The sequence below is a fragment of the Kogia breviceps genome, chromosome 2, assembly GCF_026419965.1.
Source record: "Kogia breviceps isolate mKogBre1 chromosome 2, mKogBre1 haplotype 1, whole genome shotgun sequence".
NCBI lineage: Eukaryota > Metazoa > Chordata > Mammalia > Artiodactyla > Physeteridae > Kogia > Kogia breviceps.
The window spans coordinates 112093580-112117661 of record NC_081311.1 but is presented as its reverse complement, the minus strand read 5'-3'; the positions used below and the strand labels follow the sequence as shown (position 1 = coordinate 112117661).

General features: G+C 34.0%; 1 protein-coding gene across 7 annotated transcripts in view; it reads left to right on the top strand.

Moving 5' to 3' along the window:
* The window catches only part of LRP1B (LDL receptor related protein 1B), a 1895525-nt gene that overhangs the window by 1781485 nt on the left and 89958 nt on the right, over positions 1 to 24082 (top strand). For all 7 annotated transcript variants that reach the window (XM_067025946.1, XM_067025948.1, XM_067025945.1 and 4 more), the window contains 5 exons: positions 1563 to 1786; positions 2834 to 2940; positions 16028 to 16144; positions 17851 to 18024; positions 19622 to 19747. In XM_067025946.1, the coding sequence (XP_066882047.1) occupies positions 1563 to 1786; positions 2834 to 2940; positions 16028 to 16144; positions 17851 to 18024; positions 19622 to 19747 (748 nt within the window). The remainder of the gene's footprint in view (positions 1 to 1562; positions 1787 to 2833; positions 2941 to 16027; positions 16145 to 17850; positions 18025 to 19621; positions 19748 to 24082) is intronic.

Genomic DNA, 24082 nt, shown 5'->3' with positions numbered 1-24082 from the left:
CAGTTAGCTATGAGATATCACTGGGTAGATGGAGAGTATTTATTATTAGAGTTGAGAAGTAGATTACTGTAAAATTTCATAATTTTAGTTTTTAAACCAGTAAGTGAAAAGATTGATAATAAAGGTCATTAGAAATTTCTGTGAGTTCTGTGTTTAGTTCAAGCCATTTCCTTCTTTGAGATCTCAGTAATCACATGGCAGACAATGACTTGTAATTCCTGTTTCTTGGCATCTCACGTTCTTTTTGAGAAGTTTGATTTGTTTTCTTTTAATCCAAGCCCACTCTTTAATAAAATGTGTTGACTAGTAAATCACAGAAGAAACAGTCATGTGTTAAAAACCCATATTTCCACTGGTTACCAGGTCCTAACAATGCTCTTACACATTGACTACATGTCTAGTTATAATGACCTTCAAATAATTGTTTCTATTCTTGATATAATACCCCTGAGAATTTCTTCTCACTTTTGTTTATGCACAATAAACCTGACCACGTCAAATTAATTACTACACTAGTTCCTGCTCAAAGTGATAAAGTTAATTGAAGGGCACAGCATACGTTATTTTCCTTGCTGTCTATTCCAATGAACCCTCATACCTTTGTCTCACAATAATTCAGTAATATAGTATTGCACAGAAAATCCAAGCTAGCAGATTTAATATAAATGACAGAGATTGTAACTTTCCTCAAAAGACATTTAAATATAGTATCTCTCCAAATGTGTCTATTTGTATTAACTTTCTTTTTCGATTTTAAATCAAATTATATATGGTAAGGATGTAGAGCAACTGGAACTTTCTTAAATTCCTGAAAAGAGTGAATATTGGTACAGACTCTTTGAAAAAAGAAATTCTAGCCCTATCTATTTAAGAAATCATAAGTATATCTTAAGACTCAACCGTTCTATTTCTTATTAAATACTCAACAGAATGAGAGTTTGTGTCCACCAAAAGACACGTAAAAGAATATTCATAATTTTATTGTAATGGCCTAAAATTGTAAACAAGCAAAATATATATTACCAGTAAAATGGTAAACAAATTGATATATATTCATGAATAATAATATTTCATATTCTGAAATATTATCCAGAAATAAAAAGCAATTAATAACTGACATGCACACCAGTATGGGTATATTTCACAAACATGATGTTGAGTCAAAGAAGTCAGGAATAGAAGAGTATGATTCTGTTTATGTGGATTTGTTTAAGCTAATCTATGATTTAGATGTTAGGATTATGCTTATTCTAAGAAATACTAACTGGGAGAGGTCACAAGTGAAACTTCTACAATTCTGGAAGTATTCTAGTAGGGTGGTGGTTAAACAGGGGCAGTGATAGGTAAAACTCCAGTGAGTTGTATACTTAGGATTTGTGAAATTATACATCTATAAAAACTAATAATAAAATAAAGTATGTTGGGGATTTTTTAAAATGTATGTAACAATTAACACCTGACCATGTTAATAAGATTCCCAAACAATCTCAATGTATAGATATAGAAAACTCCACCAATTTGCTTTTGAAAATACTGTGGTTTGTTGTTTTGTTTTCTTTTAGTGTCCTGAATTTAAAAGGCCCAGGGACGTTGCAGTTGACTGGGTTGCTGGAAATATCTATTGGACTGACCATTCTAGAATGCACTGGTTCAGTTACTACACTACTCACTGGACCAGTCTGAGGTACTCTATCAACGTAGGACAGCTGAATGGCCCCAACTGCACCAGACTCTTAACAAATATGGCTGGAGAACCCTATGCTATTGCTGTAAATCCTAAAAGAGGGTAGGTTAACAACCTGGTTATTTATATTTCTTGAAATGAGTATACATTTTTACAGATTGACCCACCTATGCTCTGTAGTGTTGTTTCTGGAAGAGTGTTCAACATATAATAGATTCACAAGAATTCTGAAAATCCCTCTACTCCTTCTGTACAAAAACATGTCCTTTTCACACCAAATGGTGGTGCAAAATATATTCTTCTTCCTGAACAGTTGCTACTTTATACATTTAGTGTATGTGTATATGTTATGTATGCATTCAGATTAATTAAACTGATGTGAAAAACATAACCACTGTAGTTAATCTAAAATCGAATTTTTGAGACATTAAAAATAATATTAAACATGTTAAGTGTAGAATATTAGTGATTTGGGCTATTTCTGGTAATAAACAATGGAGGCCTATGTATAAACAAATTTAAACAATTTAACACAAATATTCCCTTTACTTGGCTTGATTTTTTTCCTTTTTTACTCTCTTATTTTTTATTTATAAGCAATGACCAAAAAGGAAATACGGAAATGTTAAATAAAACTCCTAGTCACCCATAAAGTGGATCATTAGATCCTGAGTAAAAAGAGGCAACTGCTGTTTACTTACTAGAATTATGTTGTGTGGTGTCTTCTAAGTGAGAAAATTATTTAAGTCTGAGAAAATAGTTACTATATCAAAAACAAAAGCATATTGATGCATCATCTATAGTAAAATGAATATTCTGTCATGACAAGAAGATAATTTCAAGTGTTAGAAATACTTTTCTTCTAAAATTTTAAGGAAATTTTCAAAATTGAACTTTGCCTATCAAGTGAGCCTATTAAACAGTGGCTCTCAAATTTTAGGGAATAGGTACGACTTTTAAATTGTTGACTCCTGGGACCCCCTCTTAGAGGTACTCACTCTGTAGGTTTAGAGTTGGGTCCAGAAATCTGGTTTTTCAGGCAATTTTCAGGGACTCTAAGGTGATTCTGATGCACAGGGTCTGAAGAGACCCTGTTTTGGGTTGTAACAGCACATTCACCAGGCTAACCAACTTGACCTATCTCTTCAGGATGATGTACTGGACCATTGTTGGGGACCACTCCCACATAGAAGAAGCAGCCATGGATGGTACTCTGAGAAGAATTTTAGTACAAAAGAATTTACAGAGACCCACAGGTATGATATGTGTCCCACACAATCTAAAATGTGAAGTAGTGTGCTAAGTATAATAGTATTGCCATTCTTTCTAGTTCTGCTGGCAATATAATCATTTTTACAAGTGGATAAAATAATTTATAGTATGATTTTATAAAAGTCATTAACATTTCATGTTGTACTTTCCCAGCTTGAAAGTCAGGTTCTTACCATACTGCTGGTATATTATGGGGATGTTATTTGACAATTACCTAAGTTATAAGGCTATTAGTAGGATTTCACCTGCATGAAATTTTGACAGTTTATAACATTGTGTTAGGGTGTTTTTATAGCTACATGTTAATGATATTGGGATAGATGGTAATATCCTAGAGGATGAGAGACTAAATGGATAGACAGGTGGGAACATATAAACAATTTTTGTGAAAGACACTCACAGCTCTTTGCAATCTGGCTTTAATCTCCCTTCCAGCCATGTCATCTAAACTACCAGTCTCTACTCTCTGTAATTCCAGGACTGTTCAGGAGCTCAGGTCTTTTTTCTGCATTCCTGTTCTTTCTCCTATGCCATTTTCCTCCCAGATCCCTCATCTAGAATGCCCTTCCAACTTTTGTATACCTAGAGGAATCTTACCAGTCTTTTAAGGTCTAAGTTTAGTACTTCCTCAATAAAACATTTTCATCCTGCAGAAGCCTCAGAGATTTTTGTGCCATCCCCCACCCCCTCCCACTACATCCCCATCAAAAAGGACACAATACATTTTCTATAGCATATGTTATTTAACAATTAGGCTTTGCAGTCTCTTTCATAGTTGAAACTTTATATTTGGTACTTATATTTTTATTACTTTTAATGTGCCTTATGCCCTTTCCTCCAAGTAGATTGTTTTTACTCTTATAGGAAGGAGCAATCATTGGGATTTAGTTTATTTATGTAGGTGTGTCTCAATTCAGTGATTTAACAAATACTAATCGAACACTCACCTGGTGACAGAAATTGTTCCAGATGCTGAAGAAATAAATTCCTGCCCTTGTGAAGAGAGTTCCAATTCTCATGAAACTTACCTTCCTGTATAGGATAGAATATGTAGGATACATCATGTCAGATAATTATAAAAGCTATATAGAAAACAAAATATAAGAAATGGGCAGTTATGGGAAGGTACTATTTTAGTTATGATTATCAAAGTAGTCATCTCTAGAAAGGTGATATTTGAAAAGATAACTGAATAAAGAGAGACAGCAAACTATGTGATTATGTGAGGAAAGAGCTTTCCAAGTAGACAGAATGGCAAGTTATGAGTTAGAAATGAACTTAGCATGTGTAAGAAACAACCTACCATGGCGCTCCATATCCATGATAGGTTGAATTTACTGAACCCACAGATACCGAGGGCTGACTGTAATATGCCATTTTATATAAAGGACTTGAGCGTTCGCAGGTTTTGGTATTCATGGGGGATCCTATAACCAATCCCCTGTGGACACCAAGGGATGGCTGTATGCCTAGAAGCATATGATCAACTCGGGAGAATAGTAGATGTGAGAGTGACAAGGTGACCAGAGTCAGATCATCCAGGACCTGGAACACACTGATAAGGACTGGATTCTATTCTAGCTTTAAGGGAAACAAGCCACTGGGGATTTTGAGGAAAGTGGCATGATCTGCTCAAACACTATTTTATTTTTTAAAGAACTTTGTACTTCTTTTTCTTAACTTTTTTATTTTTAACTAATTTTAGACTTCTATTCAGTAGAAAAGTTGGGAAATTGATTTTAAAAAAGCTTCTCTGATGTTAACATCTTACATAGCCATAGTATACATAACATTATTTTCATTTTAAAAAATGACTCCGGAAGCAATGTATAGAATTGCCTGTCAGAGGGTTCTTATGAGGGAATCTGAGACAGGCATTCTTGGGAAATGTATTTATGAAGGGAGTGTTATTTCTTTGCTATCATGTGTTGTAGTTGTGGACATGACCAACCTAAGTCAATCAGATGGAGATAGCTCACAGAAAATTGGAGATTTTAGTTCTGGAGCTCAAAGCAGAACTAGAAACTTAGTTCAGAGAACTGGCAATAGAAAACTGATGATTTAAAGTTGCTGGAGTTAAGATAGACAGGGAGGAGAAAACAAAGAGGCTTCTTAGGGTAGTAATGTGTGAGATGCTTATATTCAGAAGAGTCAAGATCAAAACTAAAGACTACAGAGATGTTTGAGCAATAGGAGCAAAGCAACAGAATTCAGTGCCATAATAGCTGACAGAAAAGTTTCAAAAGGAAGATGGTATACCCCATTGGGCATAGGATAGTGTATTAGACAGAAGAAATATGGAGTCATAGAAAGATTATAAGCCTTCCATTCATAGGCTTGAGTTAAAATTGAGCAACCTGCATAAACTTTTCAGCACCAGTGTCCTTATTTGTAAAATGCATATGATAATATTTACCTTACAGAGAATTTATAACAATTCATTTATATCAGAAGTTAAAACCAATGTAAATTGATTGGTATAATTTCTTGAATACCTAAGACACTAAGAATAATTACAGAAATAATATGCCACATACTAGAGCCTTGCATTTCTACCTTGTCCACCATAACTCCATAACACGATTTTTTTTTTGATGGCATCTGGCCCATAAATGTATTTCCTTTTTTTTTTGAATTTTATTTTATTTTATGTTTATACAGAAAATTCTTATTAGTTATCTATTTTATACATATTAGTGTATATATGTCAAACCCAATCTCCCAATTCATCCCACCAATACCACAGCCCCCCCTATTTTCCCCCCTTGGTGTCCATATATTTGTTCTCTACCTCTGTGTCTCTATTTCTGCCTACAAACTGGTTCATCTGTATCATTACTCTAGATTCCACATATATACGTTAATATACAATCTTTGTCTTTCTCTTTTGGACTTACTTCACTCTGTATGACAGTCTCTAGGTCCATCCACGTCTCTACAAATGACCCAGTTTTGTTCCTTTTTATGGCTGAGTAATATTCCATTGTATATATGTACCACATCTTCTTTATCCATTCGTCTATCAGTGGGTGTTTAGCTTGCTTCCATGACCTGGCTATTGTAAATAGTGCTGCAATGAACATTGGGGTGCATGTGTCTTTTTGAATTATGGTTTTCCCAGGGTATATGCCCAGGAGTGGGATTGCTGGGTCATATGGTAATTCTACTTTTAGTATTTTAAGGAACCTCCATATTGTTCTCCATAGTGGCTCTATCAATTTACATTCCCACCAACAGTGCAAGAGGGTTCCTTTATCTCCACACCCTCTCCAGCATTTGTTGTTTGTACATTTTCTGATGATGCCCATTCTAAACAGTGTGAGGTAATTGTAGTTTTGATTTGCATTTCTCTAATAATTAGTGATGTTGATCAGTTTTTCATGTGCTTCTTGGCCATCTATATGTCTTCTTTGGAGAAATGTCTGTTTAGGTCTTCTGCCCATTTTTTGATTGGGTTGTTTGTTTTTTTTAATATTGAGCTGCATGAGTTGTTTATATATTTTGGCGATTCATCCTTTGTCCATTGATGTGTTTGCAAATATTTTCTCCCATTCTAAGGGTTGTCTTTTCATCTTGTTTATGGTTTCCTTTGCTGTGCAAAGCCTTTTAAGTTTCATTAGGTCCCATTTGTTTATTTTTGTTTTTATTTCCATTTCTCTAGGAGGTGGGTCAAAAAAGATCTTGCTGTGATTTATGTCAGAGAGTGTTCTTCCTATGTTTTCCTTTAAGAGTTTTATAGTGTCCGGTCTTACAGTTAGGACTTTAATCCATTTTGAGTTTATTTTTGTGTATGTTGTTAGGGAGTGTTCTAATTTCATTCTTTTACATGTAGCTGTCCAGTGTTCCCAGCACCACTTATTGAAGAGACTGTCTTCTCTCCATTGTATATCCTTGCCTACTTTGCCATAGATTAGTTGTGCATTTATAAGTGCGTGGGTTTATTTCTGGGCTTTCTATCCTGTTCCATTGATCTATATTTCTATTTTTGTGCCAGTACCATATTGTCTTGATTACTGTAGCTTTGTAGTATAGTCTGAAGTCAGGGAGCCTGATTCCTCCAACTCCTTTTTTTCCCTTCAAGATTGCTTTGGCTATTTGGGGTCTTTTGTGTCTCCATACAAATTGTGAAATATTTTGTTCTAGTTCTATAAAAAATGCCATTGGTAATTTGATAGGGATTGCATTGAATCTGTGGATTGCTTTGGGTAGTATACTCATTTTCACAACATTTGTTCTTCCAATCCAAGAACATGGTATATCTCTCCATCTGTTTGTGTCACCATTGATTTCTTTCATCAGGGTCATAGTTCTCTGAGTACAGGTCTTTTACCTCCTTTGGTAGGTTTATTCCTAGGTATTTTATTCTTTTTGTTGCAGTGGTGAATGGAATTGTTTCCTTAATTTCTCTTTCTGAACTTTTGTTGTTAGTGTATAGGAATGCAAGAGATTTCTATGCATTAATTTTGTATCCTGCAACTTTACCAAATTCATTGATTAGCTCTAGTAATTTTCTGGTGGCATCTTTAGGATACTCTACATATAGTATCATGTCATCTGCAAACAGTGACAGTTTTACTTCTTCTTTTCCAATTTGTATTCTTTTATTTCTTTTTCTTCTCTGATTGCCATGGCTAGGACTTCCAAAACTATGTTGAATAGTAGTGGTGAGACTGGACATCATGTCTTGTTCTGATCTTAGAAGAAATGCTTTCAGTTTTTCACCATTGAGAATGACGTTTTCTGTGTGTTTGTTTCTATATGGCCTTTATTATGCTGAGGTAGGTTCCCTCTATGCCCACTTTCTGGAGAGTTTTTATCATAAATGGGTGTTGAATTTTGTCAAAAGCTTTTTCTGCATCTATTGAGATTATCATATGGTTTTTATTCTTCCCTTTGTTAATATGGTGTATTGCATTGATTGATTTTCATATATTAAAGAATCCCTGCATTCCTGGGATAAATCCCACTTGATGAAGATGTATGACACTTTTAATGTGTTGTTGGATTCTGTTTGCTAGTATTTTGTGGATTTTTGCATCTATATTCATTATTCTATATTAGTCTAATTTTCTTTTTTTATAGTATCTTCTATTTTGGTATCAGGGTGATGGTGGCTTCATAGAATGAGTTTGGGAGTGTTCCTTCCTCTGGAATTTTTTGCAAGAGTTTGAGAGGATGGGTGTTAGCTCTTCTGTAAATGTTTGATAGACTTCACCTGTGAAGCCATCTGGTCCTGGACTTTTGTTTGTTGTAAGATTTTTAATCACAGTTTCAATTTCACTACTTGTGATTGGCCTGTTTGCATTTTTTATTTCTTCCTGGTTCAGTCTTGGAAGGTTATACCTTTCTAAGAATTTGTCCATTTCTTCAGGTTGTCTATTTTATTGGTGTAGAGCTGCTTGCAGTAGTCTCTTAGGATGCTTTGTATTTCTGAGGTGTCCATCGTAACTTCTCCTTTTTCATTTCTCATTTTATTATTTGAATCCTCTCTGTCTTTTTCTTGATGAGTCTGGCTAAAGGTTTATCAATTTTGTTTATCTTCTCAAAGAACCGGCTTTTAGTTTTATTGATCTTTGCTATTGTTTTCTTCATTTCTATTTCATTTATTTCTGCTCTGATCTTTATGATTTCCTTCCTTCTGCTAACTTTGAGTTTTGTTTGTTCTTCTTTCTCTAGTTCCTTTAGGTATAAGGTTAGATTGTTTATTTGAGATTTTTCTTGTTTCTTGAGGTAGAATTTCATTGCTACAAACTTCCCTCTTAAAACTGCTTTTGCTGCATCACATAGGTTTTGGATTGTCATGTTTTCGTTGTCATTTGTCTCTATGTATTTTTTTATTTCCTCTTTGATTTCTTCACTGATCTCTTGGTAATTTAGTAATGTATTGTTTAGCCTCCATGTGTCTGTGTTTTTTACATTTTTTTCCCTGCAACTGATTTCTAATCTCATAGTGTTGTAGTCAGAAAAGATGCTTGCTATGATTTCAATTTTATTAAATTTACTGAGGTTTGATTTGTGAGCCAAGATGTGATCTATCCTGGAGAATGTTCTGTGTGCACTTGAGAAGAAAGTGTATTCTGCTGTTTTCAGATGGAATTTCCTATAAATATCAATTAATCTATCTGGTCTATTGTGTCATGTAAAGGTTGTGTTTCCTTATTAATATTCTGTCTGGATGATCTGTCCCTTGGTGTAAGTGAGGCGTTCCCCACTATTACTGTGTTACTATTGATTTCCTCTTTTGTAGCTTGTTAGCATTTACCTTATGTATTGAGGTGCTTCTATGTTGGGTACATATATATTTATAATTCTTATATCTTCTTCTTGGATTGATCCTTTGATCATTATGTAATGTCTTACCTTGTCTCTTGTAACATTCTTTATTTTAAAGTCTATTTTATCTGCTATGAGTATTGCTACTCCAGCTCTCTTTTGATTTCCATTTGCATGGAGTATATTTTTCCATCCCCTCACATTCAGTCTGTATGTGTCCCTAGGTCTGAAGTGGGTCTCTTGTAGACAGCATATATATGGGTCTTGTTTTTGTATCCATTCAGCAAGCCTGTGTCTTTTGGTTGGAGCATTTAATCCATTCATATTTAAGATGATTACCGGTATGTATGTTCCCATTACCGTTTTCTTAAGTGTTTTGGGTTTGTTTTGTAAGTCTTTTTCTTCTTTTTTGTTTTGAACTTGGAGAAGTTCTTTTAGCATTTGTTGTAGAGCTGGTTTGGTGTTGCTGAATTCTCTTAGATTTTGCTTGTCTGTAAAGCTTTTGATTTCTTCCTCAAATCTGAATGAGATCCTTGCCGGGTAGAATAATCTTGGTTTTAGGTTTTTCCCTTTCATCACTTTAAATATATCATGTCACTCCCTTCTGGCTTGTAGAGTTTCTGCTGAGAAATCAGCTGTTAACCTTTTGGTATTTCCCTTGTATGTTATTTGTAGTTTTTCCCTTGTTGCTCTTAATAATTTTTCTTTGTCTTTAATTTTTGTCAATATGATTACTATGTGTCTCAGCATGTTCCTCCTTGGGTTTACCCTGCCTGGGATTCTCTGCGCTTCCTGGACTTGGGTGGCTATTTCCTTTCCCATGTTAGGGAAGTTTTCAACTGTAATATCTTCAAGTATTTTCTTGTGTCCTTTCTCTCTCTCTTCTCCTTCTGGGACCCCTATAATGCAAATGTTGGTGTGTTTAATGTTGTCCCAGAGGTCTCTTAGTCTGTCTTCATTTCTTTTCATTCTCTTTTCTTTATTCTGTTCTGCAGCAGTGAATTCCACCATTCTGTCATCCAAGTAACTTATCCATTCTTCTCTCTCAGTTATTCTGCTATTGATTCCTTCTGGTGGATTTTTCATTTCAGTTATTATATTGTTCATCTGTTTGTTTGGTCTTTAATTCTTCTAGGTCTTTGTTAAACATTTCTTGCATCTTCTTGATCTTTGCCTCCATTCTTTTTCCAAGGTCTTGGATCATCTTCCCTCTCATTATTCTGAATTCTTTTTCTGGAAGGTTGCCTATCTCCACTTCATTTAGTTGTTTTTCTCGGGTTTTATCTTGTTCCTTCATCTGTTACCTAGTCCTCTGCATTTTCATTTTGTCTATCTTTCTGTGAATGTGGTTTTCCTTCCACAGGCTTCAGGATTGTAGTTCTTCTTGCTTCTGCTGTCTGCCTTCTGGTGGATGAGGCTATCTAAGAGGCTTTTCCAAGCTTCCTGAGGGGAGGGACTGGTGGTGGGTAGAGCTGGGTATTGATCTGGTGGGCAGAGCTCAGTAAAACTTTAATCTGCTTGTCTGCTGATGGGTGGGGCTGAGTCCCCTCCCTGTTTTTTTTTTGGCCTGAGGCGACCCAGCACTGGAGCCTACAGGCTCTTTGGTGGGGCTAATGGCGGACTCCGGGAGGGCTCACACCAAGGAGTATTTCCCAGAACTTCTGCTGCCAGTGTCCTTGTTCCCACAGTGAGCCACAGCCACCCCCCGCCTCTGCAGGAGACCCTCCAACACTAGCAGGTAGGTCTGGTTCAGTCTCATATTGGTTCACTACTCCTTCCCGCTGGGACCTGATACTCACACTACTTTGTGTGTTGCCTCCAAGAGTAGAGTCTCTGTTTCCCCCAGTCCTGTCAAAGTCCTGTAATCAAATCCTGCTAGCCCTCAAAGTCTGATTCTCTGGGAATTCCTCCTCCCATTGCCAGACCCCCAGGTTGGGAAGACTGACATGGGGCTCAGAACCTTCACTCAGTGGGTGAACTTCTGTGGTATAATTTTTCTCCAGTTTGTAAGTCACCCACCCAGCAGTTATGGGATTTGATTTTATTGTGATTGCTCCCCACCTACCATTTCATTGCGGCTTCTCCTATGTCTTTGGATGTGGGGTATCTTTTTTGGTGAGTTCCAGTGTCTTCCTATCGATGATTGTTCAGCAGTTAGTTGTCCCGTGAATGTATTTCTACTGCCAGTTCTGTAGTGCTGAGTGGCTTACAGGTGCAATTCTAGTTTTAAAGGGACCAATTATTATTTTTATCCACATTTTAAAATGTCATTTAGTATATTTTGTTAATTTAATTAATTTTCTCATTGTATATCAATTAGAATTCTGTAAGATTTTTAAAAATCCACACACCACATGTAAAAATTTATTGCTTTACTTCATACCTTCCTACTTAATAAATGAATTTCTTAATATTGGAAATGCTAGTCTTGTATAATTAGGCAGGATTTTATTCCATCAAGCAGAAACATCTCTCAGTGTTGTCTTTATCTTTAATAACTCTTAAGTATGGCATGCCAAATGTTATTGATATACAACTGAGTCAAAAATAAATCTCAGAAGATTTTTAGGAAATAATAGATAATTTAGATTTTATAAATAGCATATTACTAGAAAGTAACAATGAAAAGCTGGCAGTTACTCATTCTGCATCTATATGCATACATGCATGTTATATGTGGGAGGACATGTGCACTTATGCAAATATGTTCTATAAGATATCCTTACATGGAAGTACATTCATTGCTTATGTCTTCCTAGAAACATCTTAGACTTATTCGTACCTATATTCTTTCTTTTGTTGGTGTATGTTTATAAATATTTGACCTGACTCCAAAGTTATTATATGAAATCAGTAACTATAATAATGCCTCTGTTTCCCTCCATGTGTAATATCTTGTTCTTTATGTTTGGGGTTTATAGGAAATTCTATCTTTCCTTGATGAATCCATGAATAATTGTGTGCACTAGGGTGCAGTACATTTGGTTATACTCTGTACTTCAATAGAGTGAAGGTGATATCGGCATTATGAACAGCAATAGGAATAGATAGAAAATTGTCTCTGTCCCTTTATATAACCTCTGTGCATTCTAGGGTTGGAATTGTACTGATCAGATAGTTAGCCCACCACCCAGACAGCCCTGTATTTGCTCACCACCAGCACTGCCATTACCTCCTTTCCAAACTCATGAGAATACCTCAGTTTTCTGGGCTTTGAAAGCACTCATTATCTCCATACTTGGTACAACGTAATCTACTGCTTTAATGATATAGTAGATCATTGACTACTTAATGTATAATCTATGTGCCCAGCAAGACCATAACAGGTTAAACCAAAACCATAATGGATATTCTTGTTATATCTCCTGTACAATGTTATAGTGGCTGTAATTAGTATGTGCTTAAGACTAATTATATTTTGAATGAATGAAGAGATGAATGCCTGCAATTTTTAACACTCTAACCCATGGTATGGTATTAAGATCTCTTTTAACAAATGGCACACTTCATTTTGTTAGGCCCTATATTAAATACAAGAAGCATAATCTATATTCTGATTCAATCAACTGTGTGGTGGTTGAGTAGGACGCTCCATGAGAGCACGAACATGATCTGTTTCGTTCTTTGCTACATACGTACCTGACAGTGTATGGTGCAAGAATTCTGTGTCAGATAAGGATACTTTCCAGTTTTCCCTGCAGTAGAAGGGTATGTAGAATTACATGAGTCTGATTTAAATACCATATTATTTGATATCCAGAATCTTATTTATGTTACCTTTCCCTCCTCTCAAATCGTGGCAATTTCTGAGAGAATAAACAAGTACACACTGGCCCTGGACCAGTCGTAATTATTTGATTCACTCAGTAAATTCTTTGTCATTGACCAACAAAAGATCTCTAATTAAATGAAATAGATAAAAACTTAAGGACTATTTTGCAATTCCTCGATACATTATTTTACTAACACTCATAAGTAGGTATGCGTGTGTGTGCATGTATGGTGTGTGTGTGTTTGTGTGTATATATATATATATATATATTACATATATATACATATATGTGTAAAAACAACTTTAATGTAGTTTGGAATCTAAGACCATATATAGGCAACCTATCTCAAAAAATATTTTAAACAATTTTTTAAAAATAAATTTGACATAGTGGTAAGTATTTTTAGTTTTTTGGACCCCTCTTATACCTCTTAAATCAAGAATAGGGTGGTGCACACCTGTTGGGTATTACTACCTTACAAATCTTGACTTTCCTTTAACACAAAATGTATAAAATCTTTTTCTCTCTTTCTGAAAACATAGTGATTTTAATTTATTTCTCTCTCCAAGTTTTCTCTCTTAAATATCACATTGGTACTGTGGTCATTTCTCATAAGATTTTTTTACCATTTTCTGTCTTCTTTTTAGATCATAGTGGAAATCGGGGAACTAGTGGGAGGATCTTGGAAAATTTCAGAGTTCAACAAAAGTTAGATTCAAAAATCCCTAAAATGTAACAGTAGTCTTGATATCATGGGAGATGTTTAGAAAATGAATACACAATTAGGGTCATTATCATGTGCTCCTAAAATTTATTGAGACTTTATCTTTCATAACACTTCCAAACTGTGATTCCATTATGCTTGATTAGAACAAGTATGACATTTTATTTTAAATTTTCTGTACTTACACTGACTTGGTTCCAAATATTCACCATTCCCAGTTCAGATAAGAATAACTTTCCTGGGAATTAATTTTTCCCCCATTTTATTATTGCTTCTTTGCTAAAGACAAAAAATAGATGTGAATTTTTTAAAAATATAGAAATGAACTTGTTTTTTCATATAAACTTGACTCATCTCTATAACAAAAAAGTAAGTTGATTCCTTTTTTAACTTTTTAATTTAAAAGACTATCTGTTTTATTAAAGGGCTTAAGGAAAAATCAAAATCATTGATTTGTGGATGTGGGAGAATATAAATCCCACTCATCTAAAAGCTTTGTTATATAATTTTTATCTAGGTGTAATTCCATCCAAAATAGTACGGTATGGGACTGGAGATGATAAAGATGTGTTTGTCTAAAGCCTAGACTAACAATGCAATGTATGACACGTTTGAGAAATTTTTACTGCTGCTGAATCTGAGGAAACAATATTGGTAATTAAATTAGATTACACACCCATTGTTTTCTTCTTTTATATGATTAACAAATTTAATATTCAAATGTAGAGACCCATTATGTTTGGAACAGCTTTTTTTTAAAAAAAAAGCTCCTCCCTTGCACCATACACTGCCAGGTACCAGTATGTAGTATTGTATTACACTGGTGGGAGAGAAAGAAAAGCGTTTTCAATCTTTCTGTGATAACCTTTTTGAAACAGAATGGCAGCAGCAGGAAGCTGGATCATTTTATGGTTCATGTTACCCATAATTATACATGAAGAAACAAAAACCTAAGTCCCAGAATAACTCCAAATAACAAATTAATCATTGAGCAAAAACTAGTAAAACATGGGCCACTTGTTGTAATTGTTAACTCATTTCTCAGAGGCTGATTGGGCATAGAACATCTTTATATTCTACTTGAGGAGAAATATTTATATTTAGTTTGATTACATTTGGGATAGATCTACATACTGAACTGAAGAATTATTCCCAAATGATTTTCACCATGATATGCTTTCATTTTGATTGTTAATCTTGGCCCATCTACACAGGAATACAATTAGTGTAAACTCAAAAATACTTTTCATTCAGTTGCCTTGCCATTGAGAGGTACCTCGGTTTTTTTATTGAATGAGCTGATTCAGAAAGCTCTTTAGCATTCAGTTGACAAAGGTATTTTGATTGCATTGTACTATCAAAGTATGTCATATCCAAAGACTAGCTATGTCGTAAAAATTGAATATCTATAGCAGTGAGGATTTGTTATATAATTCATATGTCATAGATCTTACTCTCCTATGCTGAATGAAGTTTACTTAAGGTATTATATGTGTTGATATTTGTGCAAGAAGACACCGGCTAGACTCCAATCACATTATGAAATACAAAATAAAAAGTTGAATAAATAGCAAAACATGATTTTTTACTACATATTATGTTAGTCCATTGGTATTCACTAACAGATAATGATGATATAAAGAAAGACAGTCTCAGAGCAAATTAATGATTAGACTAAAAAAATAAAGTGAAAAATTTAAGTATCAGTACAACTAGAACCTTATTAAGGAATTTACTATTCATTCGTCCCTACTGTAAACATCAATCTTTAGTCAATTTATACTTCAGCCTGCACACAGGTGTTTCATAACACTGTAGACTAACTCCAAATGGATGAAAATATCTTATGATTAAGCCCATGAACCTTTTATATTCTGAGAAATGCACCTTCATGAAAAGATTCAAAATATAACTAATTACACTGAATTATTTTAAATAATGGTTGGGTAAGTGATTTAAATGGTGAAAGTATCGTGGGAAATTCTTTTAGAAAATAACCATAATTAAGAAAGAAGTGTAGAAAGGAAAGATATTTAGGGCAGCTTTCCCTATGTGAAGTAAGATTTTTTTGCCACAGTTTATTAAATAAATTCTATGTAATCTATACACACATGTATTTCAGATAGGGATTAAGCTATTTCAGTTTTTCGGATTTTTGCACTACTGTGATATAGACTGGGTAATTTCTAAGATGTTTGAAGAAAAATGTCAATTATAATAAGACATTAAAAGAGCAGAAACACAATTTTAAATAATCTCATATGTATTTCTGTTATTTGTCTGTGTGTATTGATTTTGCAGGTCTGGCCGTGGATCATTTCAGTGAACGGATATACTGGGCTGACCTTGAGCTCTCTGTTATTGGCAGCGTTCTATATGATGGCTCTGATTCAGTAATCTCTGTCAGCAGCAAACAAGGTTTGTGAAGTGCTCTTGTTTTTGCTTTTAATTATCACTGAAAGTATTAAATAATGATACATAAATATAAGTATGAAAGCTTTACATTCTGTATTTTCTTAAATTCTTTCTCTTTTCAACTTACAGCTCTTACTATTCATTACAATTTTCATTCTTACTAGAATAACAAAGAGGTCAGGCCAGAAGAACTTCTTGACTCTAGAACAAATGTGGTCCATTGCTACCCAGATTCAAAAAATATTCATTCTGTTTGTTGCTTCTGTGGTTGTTCTATTCTGAGCAGAACACTTCAAGTAGTCGAGATTACTGCCTGTGAATGCTAATTTTTATTTCAAATTGCAGTGATAAGTAGGAAATGAGTTATTGTATATAGTAAAACATCATAGTAAAAAATATTATTTTAGGTAGTTGATAGGGATATTCTCATCCACGTGAAAAGCAATATGTAAAAATGACAACTTACCTCTCACACAAGTGACTGCAGAATCTACATGTGCTCTTCTTTGTGGCACCCTTTTATATCTCCATCTCTGTGTCTACCTCCTATTTTTTACTCTCATTTTTGATTCCTTTCTGTGTCTCATACATTTTTTGCCTGGCAATCTCAGTTCTTTCTGATGAAACTAATTGATTTCCCTTCTGTTCTTCTTTCCCTTTCCTACCAAAACCACTTACCTATTTAACACCAATTGTTCACAATATATACTTGAGGTTTTTATATTTACATATTTTATTTACTGAATATTGTTTTGTTTCCTTTTTTTTTAAAACAAAAGCAGAGAAATTTCAAGAAAAATAATTACATTGAACTTTCACTGTGTCTTTACTGGAAGTGTGTGTTTTTTGTATGATAACCCTAGATGGAAAAAAATTCCATATTCATGTAATTGATTGCAAAAATTTACCTGTTTTAGCTTAAGTGTACATTATACTATTTCAAGGAACATTGAAAGAAAATATATGTTAAAAGGCATTTTATGTTTTACAATCTTTAGATAATAAGTGAAATATAAATGTTGTTATTTTACTTGTTTAAATTTCAGTACCAAAAGTTATATTTCTTATAAATTCTCTCAAATAATAGCCATTTTGTAAAATATGAAAAATTGTTATTATTATTATTACTGTTCTTCTCAGCCATACTAGTCATATGTATGATTACCATTTGCTAGTTTGTTTTCTTAACCCCATTTCTAAAACAGATAATAGTAATGCCAAATTTTGGAGGAGGATTTTACTGTTTAAAATCAGTTCATGATTGATTGATAAAATTGTCATTCAGGTAATCTAATTTGACCATTAATTTTATACAGAACACAAAATGATAATTTTGTAAATTCCTGGTTTTGAGCAATGGATAACATGGGCCTGTAGGCTTTTTGTTGTTGTTGTTTGCAAACTGTACAGCAGAAAATATTACTATGTATAATAAGTCCCCCAGCCAATGCTTTGTGATGGTGATGATGATTAAAGTGATGATGGAAGTATTTTTTATGTTCTGAGTGACAAGTTTAATATCTCGCATATTTCTACTGCTAATAAATTAATCCTAACAATGTTACAGCTAATATTAAAAACATTTTAATTCTGAAAGGTTTTTTATGAACAGGAATAAGATTTTCTATATGATCTTGGATAAACTTAGTTTTCTTAAGTCTGAGTATTTATATTGCAACCCTTAAAACTCCATTTTTTTTAAATTCTAGGCTTGTTACATCCACACAGAATTGATGTCTTCGAAGATTATATATATGGAGCAGGACCTAAAAATGGTGTATTTCGAGTACAAAAATTTGGCCATGGCTCAGTAGAGTACCTAGCTTTAGATGTTGATAAAACAAAAGGTGTTTTGATTTCTCATCGCTATAAACAACTAGACTGTAAGTATAATATTTTATACTATTGTCTATATTGGCAAAGTTTCTTTCTTATGACTCTCAAAATAAAGTATTTTTAAATTCTTAACTCTATTCATGGCTTAACCCCAATAAGTTAAGTCACTTTAATTTTGATATCACCAGACTTTTCAAATTACCAACGACAAGAAATAAATAATGCAATAGTTGCTATTTTTGCTAAAACAGGTATGAAAATTTCAGGATTTGTTTGTATTTTCTTGGAATTAGAATTAACTTTGTTATAAAAATTTGTGTCTTATTTTGTGTTTTTCTAAATTCTTAATCAAACCTTGTGGGTCAATAGATAAACCACGCAAGTAAGGAAATTTGTCATTAGCCTTTTTCACTCACTGATAACCAAGTAAAAATCATAGCTTTAACATTTCATCTTTAAAGGTATCTGAGGAGAACTGTTCCCAAGGGTTGTATTTTCTCTCATGGTTTATGACTTTTATTGTTACTTTCTCTCCTAGAAAAATATAGATAAATAATTGACATAGTTATTTTGAAAGATCTGTTTCAAACACAGCCATAAGAAATATCAAAGAACAAAGGAATAAAATGTGGCTGAAATTCAAATGATCTGTGTTTATGTATGAGTTCACCCTTCAAAAAACTGTTTCAGATTTACTTGTAATTATTTTTATGGCAAATAAAAAGGGATTTAACCTCATTTGGTATGATGGTCTGGAAAGGTAACAATTGATATTTACCAAATCAGTTTTGGAAACAGATGAAAACAACGTATATTCCCCTACCTTCCTGAAATTCTATTCAGTGTTTTGGTACTCTTTGCTAATGATCTGACGCATATGGTTCCAAGGTTAATATGAGGACATTTCCTCTCATCCTCTAGTTCTGTTTGATTCATATTCATAGTCAAATATTTCCACCTTCATAAAAAATAAATACATAAAATCTGCCCTAAGTATAATAGGTGTTTGATTAGTGGTTCTTACAGAATGAAAGCCACTTTCATAGTGGCTTTGACTACATAGATACCATTTCTGTTTCACTTTAATGACAGATCCTGCATGGAAAGCCACGCAGCAGCTGTGGCTGCAGAGGATACCGATTGGATAGAAATATAGACAAAAATTAATGTGGTACCCATTTATCCATGCACACAAACTCCTATATGATGGAAAGGACACCATATTAAACATGTTTTTTAGGGAAAAAAGTCATGTTTTGTTTGTGTTCTGACAGACAACTGCATATGGATTTTAAGCCTTTGTAAATACTAGGGGGAGCTGTTTCTGTCTGTTAAACCAGTTTTGAAACTACCTAAATTTGCCAGAGGAAAAGTGACAAAGTATGTGCTTGAATAATTTCTTCTCCCTCATGGGAAATGTAAAGTAGGGTAAAGCTTCTATTAATGATGAATGTTGGGTAGTAATTTTTTTTCATCTATAAAGGAAAATTGGAATATTGAAATAAGATACTCCCAGTAAGAATTTGATGTTATTTCTTTTCAACATTGCTAATTCATCATTTCACCTTATTGAATTTTATGTTTTTGAAACCTACTGTATTTATAGTTTTGTGTTTCTTTTTTCTTTTGTTTTGTTTTGATCAGTACCCAATCCATGCTCGGATCTAGCATGTGAATTCCTCTGTTTGCTGAATCCTTCTGGGGCCACCTGTGTGTGCCCAGAAGGAAAATATTTGATTAATGGCACCTGCAATGATGACAGCCTGTTAGGTAGGTAAACTTCATTATTCTGTAAATAATGAATTACTGTACAGTAAATGTTCACAACTACTGAAACTGAGCAGTATTAGCTACTCAGTCATCACCGATATCATTTCCATGATATCACTGGTTCTTGAATGCCTGTGTAAACTATTCTTTTCTCTGATTTTGACTTCCCGTCAATTCTTTCTACATTTGTTCACAAAGCTGCATTGAGCACTTACTATGCATCAAAGACTAGATTAAGAACTTTGAAGTCACACACAGAATCGAGAGACCTGTTTATATAGCTCCTGTATCAGTAAAGATAATGATATTTCTGAGGGTGCCATTCTGCTATTAGTTTAAACCCAACTCCCAAATCCATTTATTCATTTAGCAACTTTATACATGTTTTGTGTGCCAGCACTAATTTAGAAACTGATGATTAATTTAGAAAATAAATCTTAGTTTCCTCTGTGTAAAATTTGATTAACAGCAAATACTACTACTACTACTAATAATAATAATAGATATTTTGAGGGCTTGTGAGCAAAGCATAACACTAATTTAGAAACAAAGGACTAAGTTAGATACAAAACTGAAAATATTTCTTCATTCAAGAGGTTTATCTATTAGAAGCTAGAGGTTGGAACAAACATTTAAAAACTTGAAACATTATTTCAGATGCGAGTATGTATTAAATAGCAAAACAGAAAAAATCAAATGAAAAAAATCAAAACTGAAAATAGTCTGATGGGAAAGGGAAAGAGATGTCTCTTGGATATCCAGGCAGACTTTCAATAAGTTTCCTCATATTCAAGACATTAGCCATAATGGGAAAAAATGCTACTAAGAGAAAGGAAAATCAACACATTAGTTTTATGTCGCAGACAAAAATGCAGTGCTCCAAAAATCACTTGAGGGTCACAGCAAACATTTTTCCAATGAGATACACACTTAGGATCTCTTCATAGCAGGGCTGCCTACCGGTTGTATTTCTCTGAATGAACTCCTCATGTGAACACAGTGTCTTTGCCCTCAGTCAGCATCTCTACCCCATATCATTGTCTCATTGTTCTCTGCTGGGGGTTATAACAGCTGAAGACTTTTGCCTTTCCTAAGGCACTCAGTGTCTAAAACTGTCACAGCTCTTTCATTTAATATGTATTTTTAAGTATTTGACATGCAAAGCTGAAGAGGTTGAAAAGATGAAATGATGAATGACACAAACACCAATAAATACTTATGTGAATAGTGATATAAGCCACAAAAGAGACAGACTTTATACTATTATGAGGAATTAGATGATTATCCAGTTAGAGAATTGATTAGAATTTCCTATAGAACATGACATTAGAACAAGATCTGCAAAGATAGATTATATTTAGATGAAGTAGGAATGAAGGAGGAGGACACTGAGACAGAGGAAACTGTCTGAAAAGTCATGAAAGCATGGACTGTAAAGAAAATAATGAGTCATTTATTCCAGTTAGTGTGTAGGATGTGCAAAGTGCTGTTGTGGGTGGCAGTTGGGACATTCTTAACGGAGAGCTAAATATTAATCATGACTGGTATTTTGGATGGGTACTTAGTGCCAGTAATTGAAAAGGGATGCTGTCACTGGTACTAGGATGCACCCTTCCTTTACCAATTCTCCCAGCTAGAGTTGCCATGATCTCAATTGTGATGGTAGAATAAGAGAATTAAATGAACATTTTCAAACATTATCAGGTACATTTTTCACTCACTGCTCTGACACAGTCACAAATTCTATACTTAACATCTCAGAAACAGATTCTTAAAAATGTCAACGACTCCTTCCTTGTGGAAGATGTGCCTCATTTTCACTAGTTCCACATATACCCATAAGCAGTGCTCTCACAGATGCCTCCTACGTGCCATGTCTACTTACACTATTGTTTGGGTGGGAGAGACCCCTGGGAAAGAGATGAGTATTCTGCACAGAAGTACACAGCTTACGCTACCAGTGTGACTTTTACACTGGTTCAGATATTATAAGTGTTTTTTTTTTTCTTATGGTCAAGTTGCAGACAGCTTTTCTTGTTTTTCTTTTATAAGTAAATAAGACTGTCTCTTCTACATAACCTCCCTTTTTCCTCTTTGCTTAATGCAAATAATTTATTCAATAATACAGAATCAACAAATATACCGGAAGAACATGGTCTGGAGTAGAGCTGAGGTGGTGCTTTGGATTAAGCCAAGATCTATCACTTAACTAATATGTTTGGCCCTGTACTCCCTCAGTCTCAGTTCCTTCTGTGTAAAATTGGATTACCAATAAATACTACTACTACTGCTAGTAATAATAATAAATACCTTGAAGGCTTATAAGCAAGGCATAGTTTAAGTATGTTATATATATATAATTTCATATACTCCTTACAAAACTCCAATGATATTATACTGTCATTGCCCCTATTTTTACAGATAAAAAATTGAAGTATGGAGAGGCTCAGTTGACTAACAATACTTAATAATGGTGGTACTCTAAGGTGGACCTAGGCATTCCACACTCTTAATCATCACATAATACACTCCAGTGTCTCCAAGTCACCCAAAGTAGCCATGTCCAGAGTCATTGGAAATACTAGAAATAACATACAGAAAGTGCCTAGCACAATGCCTTGCAAAAAGTAGACACACAGCACTCTAAAATAAATCTTTCATGAAGTAAGCAAGAAAATGAAGATGTTACCAAATTGTATAGTTTTATGTTTTAAATGAGGAAGCATTTTGTCTAAATATACAAAGATCTAAAACTTTTTTAGAAATTTTAGTTTTACTATTTCAATCGTGCTTGAAAGGCAGGGTTACAGAAACCTCCTCAATGTTTATTTTATAATTTAAAAGAAAATCTTATATTTTAAATAATCTGAGTGTTAAAAGTATTCACACTGGCCTCTATATATGAGCCTTGGTAATGGATGGCTTGGACCACTTCGGTTAGGAATATAAATAAGTGGATTTTAGAATTATTGATTGGTGAAGATAAAAGCCAATTAATTTTTTCCTGACATTAACATTTGATATAGCCAACTTTTTCAGCTCTTTATAATTACTTGCCTTTCTCTAGCTGCTATTGTTAAATGATAAGCACGCTGAGTATTTTTAATCTTCATGTAAGAAATTTGAATTCAAATGTTATGCATTATTGGAGAACTATTCACCTGCTCTTCCCTATAGTTGATTATAATTGCTGGAGCGTGGCTTCTGGTGGTGATTTAGTTATTGACAAAAGCAGCTTCCTTTTTCATTATAGAACTATTACAGTTAGGTTTTGAAAGTATGTAAATCTACTTCCATTTCATCAGGCAGTGTTATATTTTTAAAATTTCTGGTGCCTAATGAGGCACATTATAGAAATACACCTGTCCTAACATGTAGAGATTTTGAATATCTTTGTATTTTTACACAGAACATCTACAGGTGAAAATGAGCCCTCCCATAACAATCCTAACAGTGGTCATAATACCTTAAATATTTATCTTCATTGTTCACATTCACAACTCCAGTCAGGATATTTCATGCTGAATGAGTTAGGAATGTTTTGGTAAATTTTAAATTGAGCAAGCATGTTTCACTCGAGATCTTTCTTGAGAACGTGACCTCTATATTCAACTCTTTGCTAGAGATTCCCACTTGCATTTATATAGGTATCTCCAATTAATTACGTTCAAAGATAAAACAACACTTCAGGTCCTATTGGCCTCGTGTTAGAAACTGAAGAATTATCCTTGGTTTTTCCTTTCCCTCTGATATGATTTTTATCTTCTAGTTACCTTTAGAATATGTCTACATTATCTATCCCAGATTACTCTATTTTAGGCCATCATCTTATCTAGCCTGGACAATTTAAACAGAGTCCTAATAGTCACCGTGCTTTCAGTTTAACCCCTACCAGTACAGTCATTCTTGGACTTTTTAGACTTTTCAAAGACCTAACATTGCTATGGGGACAAAGTCCAACATCCAAGGATCTCCTATGACACTCTGCTTATCTCTTTAAATTCACTTCTCTCTTTCAGTTCCTGCCTTCACACTCTGTAATCCAGGTCCAGTCACAATAACTTTCATTCAGTTTAAACAATGCTCACCTTCTGGTGTTCATAGATGCCACTCCATGTGAGCTGTATTCTCAGTGCGCCTTATGGGCACTCAATACATAATGCTGAATAAGAATGTTACTGGGTAATTTACCTAGTAAATTCCTCAATTTCCTGTTAAAATTTAACAATACACCATGTAGACCCAGATTGCAGGTCTTCATCCTCGTACTATTCTAGTATGGCTAGAACTCAAATTCTCATTTGTGTGTATGTGTATGGTATAGACTTAAAAATT